This window comes from Cucumis sativus, unplaced genomic scaffold (genome assembly GCF_000004075.3).
Source record: "Cucumis sativus cultivar 9930 unplaced genomic scaffold, Cucumber_9930_V3 scaffold138, whole genome shotgun sequence".
Lineage (NCBI taxonomy): Eukaryota > Viridiplantae > Streptophyta > Magnoliopsida > Cucurbitales > Cucurbitaceae > Cucumis > Cucumis sativus.
In genome coordinates, this window is record NW_022279539.1 from 42,064 (window position 1) to 48,932 (window position 6,869).

Here is a 6,869-nt window from a genome sequence, read left to right on the forward strand (position 1 = left end):
TTTTAGCACAACCGGGCAGCAACTTCAATAACAGAAAAACATGCATAATGTAGGAAGACAGCAGATTTCAAATTATGACATTGTATTTATGAATGTCAGGCGATACATTAATGTTCCAAAATTCAACCAAAGTATGGGGTGAAAGATATATAAGAATCTTCCACGATAAGGCCAAGACCAGGATATCCTTATCCAAAAAAAGAAAAAACTAATCAACCAAAGTAAATTCCATGTATGATTGGGAATTATGGCCATACCTTTGCCAAAAGAACTTCGAGGAAATGGAAAAACTGGAGATGTTGCTCATGTATCATTCCCGAACCAGGATTGGGTAGAGCAAATGGTCAGCAATTTGCTGGATTACCAAGCAGAAAATAACTTATATTAGAAAAAATGAACAATACATACCCACATATTACTGAAATTTTATGAAACAGATTTCAAGCAACCAATTTTATATTGAAATGTGATCTCACAACTATTTTTATTTTGAAAAGCGATTTCAAAAACTATGGCTGTCTCATCACGCTTCATGTTATCCAATAATACTACAGGATTAACAAAGCCATGCCATGCAAATAATAAGGAATGTCGTGATAACCTTAAATAAACCATACTGCACGTCAAAGGCTGCCCGTGTAATGTTCTCCATGACATCTTTAAAAATACCACCACCATCATTCCTGCTCCTCAACTCCAAATTCATTAACAAAAGACACACGTATCTGCATGCAGAAAAGTGAAGCAATTGACCCAACACAACAAAAAAAACTAATAAACAATTACAAGTAACTCTGCAACTATAGGATGCAGAAGAGGGAAGGGGTCGTTTTCACGAGGGCAAAGAAAAAGATAGAAAAAAGTAAGATAACAATTTCATTTTTCATAAATCATGGAAGTCTGAAATTACGATCCTTGAAGATCAACTTCAGACAATGCACTCATCTGACTGAAAGCATCTTCCAATATATGATTTCGTCGAATTCTAAACCGGTTTCTGGCAAAAACAGCAAGAGATCCATTCCTTTGCCTAGCTGCTGCTAGTTGTGTCTGTGAAATGAGTTATAGAGAAAGTAACCATAAATAAAAAATATCTTACATATTTCTATAACTAACAGTCGTCAAGAAATTCAATATTGTGGATAAGGAAACCAAAAAAATAACTTGCTTACAGTGAAAATCTTAACCCTGCTAGTAAACGGTACTAAAAAGGGAACTCGCTTGTGTATATCATTTGCTCTGGTATTTTCTATCACTGCCTACAAAGAAACAAGGCCAAGTAAATAATTAGAATTACGATCAGATAGCAGGTCGTTAGAACCAAAACATTCATTGAGAACAATTACCTGTGAAATGAAATAATCATTCATCGCGTCAGCATGGAAGTCACTGGGTGGTGTAAACTGCCGTCTATTGTTCCAGTCTTGCAACTACAACGAGACAATTTAATCTTAGTAGATCGACAAAATGATGCATGGATAAACAATCTTGGAACTTTGGACTCCCCTGGAAGGATCGATATCCTTGACTTTGGTTTGAAGCTTGCATGGATAAACCTTTTCATTCATTTTTCATTGATTATTCATCATTGTTCCTGAAAATCAAAGGAAATTCTCTCAATTTTATATATTACTAAAATTAGGATACATATAAGTCTTAACTAGTCTCATAGCACCCTCCATTCATCTTCCCCTACACTGGCTATGGTATCAAAATGCTCAATTAAGTAATACGTCTACTAACGAACTTGAAAACAAAACACATCACACTAAAAAACACAAACATCCCTTTAACCCAACAGAAGCAGCTCTTTTTACCCTTGCACTCACTATCACATTACTATCATGTTTGTCAACTGTCAAACTAACTCTTTTAAGTTATTTAGTGTGACACTACAAAGTTATGAACACCATAATCTTAATTAAAACCTTTTAATAAACAAATGCCAAGTTACTACTCAACAATGGCAAGGAATTCAAAAAACATGACAGCTATCCTAATTGGTTGAAAATGAGAAAAAGAAAGTTAGCCAGACAACCTGTTTGGACTACAAAGCCAGCAGATACGATTCCTCAAATTTGACCATTCACTCTCCATACTCCACAAGTCTTCAAGCACATGATGCTGCCTTCTTTCAGATGAGCAACATCATTCCGATCTTAACAGTCAGAAGAGCAAATCAAATCAATCCTAGCATATTCACAAATCACAACTAAAAAGTACAAACATTACAAAATAAAACATGCAGCGATATCAACAAGCATTCTGATAAATAATTAGCCAATTAATTGACATTACAAAATAAATAAAGAAAAAAATCATTGGAAAGATCACTGCTTAAATGAAATTTGAAATATCTCCCAATAGTTTTGATCGGTTACCCGAGTTGTGAGAGTGATCGGTTGATATTGCGTGCTTCCTTCAAGCGCTCCCCAGCTGCACCTGTTAGCTTCTGCCTCCGGAACCAGGTAAATCAATAAGATTTATTCTACTTGTTTTAAAGCTACTTAAACCATCTGCCAGTCTCTGCACAATAAAGTACTAGTCAGAAATGTACCTTGTCTCATACTGAGTTACTTTTTCACATGATTTTTGCTAGCAGGATAAATTAGTTTAAGCTCTAGAAGGAACCAACTTATCCCCTTAAGGGAAACCAAAACAAATAATTAAGAATAATGAGGATACGAAGTGGTCCTCGAGAGTAACCAGTTACAAACCTAATGAAAAAGCAAGATACAATTGTTATATTTTTGAAGTTCAGTTTTTCTTTAAGCCAACTTGAGACAAGAAGTAACCAACTGATGTGTAATGAAAATACTCACTTCAGAAATTTCTTTTGGTTTTCCACTGAGAAACTTTTGATAACTTCCCAAAACATCTCAATGACATAATGCTCCTGAAAGCATGAAATAAAAATTCAAATTCCGAAGTTCCCACATTTGGTTTTTCAATCCAGCAGAAGCATTAAAAAAGTGAAGATATTTCTCCGTTTCCTATCACAAATTTCTTGATCATGGTTGTGCCTGACCAAACAGAGCATTACAAACAATACAAGTCCAAAGTTTGTTTTCATAGTCATAGAAACATAAGAGAGGACTAGAAGTCTGAATAATGGTAATCAATTTATCACCCAGTTTCAAACACTAATACAGGCATATACATTGTATGAATTCGAAATTAATTGAAAAATATTAAAAAGAATCTAAACGATGACCAACTCCCTAAACTCCAAAGACTTCAAAACCATCTCCCAATTACCCGGTGAGATCTTCCAACATCATCTACAATTTTGAAGTTTAATTGACTTGACATCACAATTCCGATTGCACTACAATAAATCTAGTATTCGATATCCTAAACCAAGAATTGTTCAACCTCCAAAGGAAGATTAATTGTAACTAATCTTCTTGCAAGATTTCAAATTTTCAAAATTTTATCGAACACAATATGCAAAACAATTACGCAGAAAAGAAAAGAAACAAAAATACATATATAGAAAAAAGGTTTAATAGAACTTACCCTATGATAACCACTTGAATAAGTAGTATGTGTCCGTAGGTCATCAACATCCAAGCTGTCCAGTGAACCTGATATTGAAAGCTGAAATGAAATAGACCAGTCAAAGACAGCAACTCGATTTATCCTGGAACCACAAAAGACCAGCAACAAAACTTCATAGTATTTAGCCATTGGTCCATGATTTGACCTAAATTAGGGTTCTCTTTATGTTTTTCTTATCATTTCCCATCGCAAGGGAATTTTTTTTCCCACATCTTTTCCCCTTACAAGGACTTCAGTTGTCACCACTTAGAGTCCATGTAGGCTAAAAATAATCTAGTTCACTTTGTTTATTTCTCAGATTTTAATGATTAGTAAAATTCTGCCTCTACACTTTTACGAGCATTGTGCCTCTTCGAAAATGAACAACTTGAATCTTAAGGAAGACTAGTTTCCTTATCCAGAACCTGAATCTTCACTTCATCAAGGAAACCCACATCTATTCCTTCAGGTGAACTCAATAAGGAAGACCCTGATGCCTCTAGGGTTTAGGCTTTGGTTGGTTGCTGCCCAGATCACAAGATCAAGTGTACTCCTAATCATTCTAGGTTCTTGCTTTAATTAGTTTAGTGTTTCACGTCACATGAAAATTAAAGGTCGACAATGGCACATTATCAAAACTACTAACCCCCTCCCCCCTCCCCCCACCCACACACCCACACAATAAGAAGAATAAAAATGCAAATCTAAGTGCTTAACCCTACTGACTTTGTATGGTCTAGGAGAAAAAATGTTCCTCCTTTAACATACTTCTTTCCCAAATAGTATAATTAATACTAGCATGAAACAGGATTCAAGGCACATGAGGCAGTTGATGTGCAATGATAAACGAGTCATCAAGAGATTATATAACAGCAAAACAGCCTTTTCATGCAAACCACGTTACTATCTCAGTGAGTTAGTGATACCTGGAATTCATGCTCATTGAACATGTTGATCCATTCTTTCTGTATAAGCTGCTGAATCCCTCTCAAAAAATGAGAACTTTGCTGTCGTATCTGAGGAGGACATGTTTTCAATCAACATTGGAGTAGGGAGACACATTGGATAAACAAGGGACAAACTATGCTGAAAGTTCAAACGATGATTGGCAACAAGATGAATGAATGTGATGACATTTTCACAGGTGACACGACGGTTTTTTCCTCCAGGAAGTAGCTCTTCTTCAATTTGCTTTCCATATTCATTGTTTATAATAACAAAATATAGCTCTAGTTCAGGAATGTCACCTTCATAATTTAAGATAAGAAGTGAGAAAAAGATTCTACCAGGATACTAGATTGATCTAGATCATTGATCAACAGGCTAAGTGTGGTATCAGCTAAAAGTGATACCAGGATACTAGATTGATCTAGACCATTTTTCCATCGCATTAATCTATTTGTTTCATTTTTACACCTAAATGTTTAAAAGAATTTCAACAATTTTTGTAAATGCTTTTTTTTTTTAATTTAATTTATCAATGCCTTTTACAATATGTCAAAAAGGTTATGATCAGAATACATCCAACTTTTAGAAACATAAAATAAAATCTGAAAAACATATAATTTTATTTATTATTTTTGTTTTCTTTGGTAGAAACAACTTTAATTAATTTATTCCACACAATCTGTAAAAATTGAGTGAGGATATGAAATTGTTAATACACAGGATGGGAGTGATGGGAAGTGCTTCAAAAGGATCCACGTCTAGTGAAAGAATGATTACGGACAAGGGAAAGGGAATAATGAATGAGGAACAAGTTCAAGAAGAAAAAAGTGAACAAAAAACTAACAACCGGTGGTGGATGAGGGAGTTGGAGTACCATGTGCACCAAATATCCGTGAGATACCCCTTTTTGACATGAGGCTACGAAAACTGGAGGTGTCGATATTTAAAGGAGAGGAAGAAGAGAATGTGGATGGATAGCTACAACGTGTGGAGCGCTATTTTGTGGTGAATATCTGACGGAGAGAGATAAGTTGGATGCGGCGGTCCTGTGCTTGGAGGGGGAAGCTTTGGACTGGTATCAATGGAAGGAGGATAGAAAGAAAATCGGCAGCTGGACAGAATTCCGATAGCTTCTGTGGGCCAGATTCAAAGCGTCCGACCAAGGTCGTGGGTTCAAACAGGCCATTATTCCCAATTCCAAAAGATTTGGCTGCTGATTTGTCTATGCAAGTGTCTCCAGTAGAAGTATTGGGAGTTCGCAAAACAATAGAAAAGGAGGACAACTTAGAAGTTTTGATCCGTTGGAGTGAGGGGACACTTGAAAGTGCAACATGGGAACAAGCTGCTCTTATTCAAGAACAGTTTCCTGAATTCCACCTTGAGGACAAGGTGGCTCTTTGGGGGCGGATAATGATAGACCTCCCATAGTAAACGTGTATTCCCGTAGAGACAAGAATAGGAAGAAGAAAGAATGATTGAGAGTTAGTTGGTATTTTTCTATTTGTGTGGGCCCTTAGGAATGTGTTTGTTAGAGTGGGGCCAAGTATTTTGTTATTTCTCTGAGCAATTACTTAAGTGTCTTGAGTGGGAGGGTATGGGTATCTTTTTGGACATATGATGGAATTAAAGAGCTCACCTGTCTTAAAATAACGATAGGCATCTGATGTCCTTTAACGATAGTGGCTTCTCCTGCTCATAAAACTCCTCATTGTCAATTATTATGAGCATGTGCCTGATTGATAAGGAAAGAAGTGATCAGGACATGCCGAATCTTATAACATACCATATAATTATATAACATCAGATGAGGAATTAAAGCGAAATTCAAAAGTAGAGGAACAGGAATAAAGAAGATAATCTTACTTGTACACAGGACAAAAAACAGCCAAAGGTAATAGCCAACCAGGTGCATCTCCTGATAAATATGCCAATTTCTCTGAAAAGGATGACCATTTTTTATTCTCGTGGCAGTTTTTAATAAAACTCCAGAGTACTGGAACTAACTCCATTCTGTATGCTAGAATAGTCATAATTTTTTATGTCCCACACCAAGTTGTACTTAAAAAGATCTTTTCAAAAAAAATCTATAGAGTTTTTTTTTCTTTTTTAAACGAAGTACATGCATGTTATGTTTCTCGTTATTGAGAAAACATGACCTTTAAACCATTACTAACGCCATTATATCCAAACAGCAAGGTACACAAACCTAGTAGAGGATGACACATGCAACTTTGTCCATTGGGTAGAGAGAGGTGTGAAATGTGAATGTCCGCCACAGTAAAGGAAGAGTAAGAATTTGAGAGGAGAAACTCCAATTGGGATCAACACGTGGGCAACAACATGGCTTCTTACCAACATGAGAACTCAAAAGAGACAGCAGA

At 35.9% G+C, this 6,869-nt stretch overlaps 2 protein-coding genes across 3 annotated transcripts; both read right to left on the minus strand.

The window, feature by feature from the left end:
- Positions 1-310: 310 nt before the first annotated feature.
- On the minus strand, positions 311-1,578 carry LOC116405664 (E3 ubiquitin-protein ligase UPL6-like). The gene is made up of 5 exons (XM_031889564.1): positions 1,347-1,578; positions 1,173-1,259; positions 911-1,050; positions 602-725; positions 311-355 (listed from the first exon to the last, which is right to left on the minus strand). Exons 1-5 carry the CDS (start codon positions 1,368-1,370, stop codon positions 311-313), a joined length of 420 nt encoding a protein of 139 aa, XP_031745424.1. The 5' UTR covers positions 1,371-1,578.
- A 524-nt stretch (positions 1,579-2,102) lies between these two features.
- LOC116405663 (E3 ubiquitin-protein ligase UPL6-like) lies at positions 2,103-4,838 on the minus strand. 2 transcript variants are annotated; one of them, XR_004218757.1, is made up of 5 exons: positions 4,467-4,807; positions 3,520-3,600; positions 2,823-2,896; positions 2,382-2,526; positions 2,103-2,158 (listed from the first exon to the last, which is right to left on the minus strand). XR_004218757.1 is itself a non-coding variant. In XM_031889563.1 (4 exons), the coding sequence occupies exons 1-4, from the start codon at positions 4,488-4,490 to the stop codon at positions 2,636-2,638; spliced, it is 261 nt and encodes an 86-aa protein (XP_031745423.1). In that variant the 5' UTR covers positions 4,491-4,838; the 3' UTR covers positions 2,577-2,635. The 2 variants fall into 2 exon arrangements, 1 of the variants encoding a protein (XP_031745423.1); XM_031889563.1 differs by lacking the exons at positions 2,103-2,158; positions 2,382-2,526 and adding an exon at positions 2,577-2,717 and having other exon boundaries at positions 4,467-4,838.
- Positions 4,839-6,869: the final 2,031 nt, after the last annotated feature.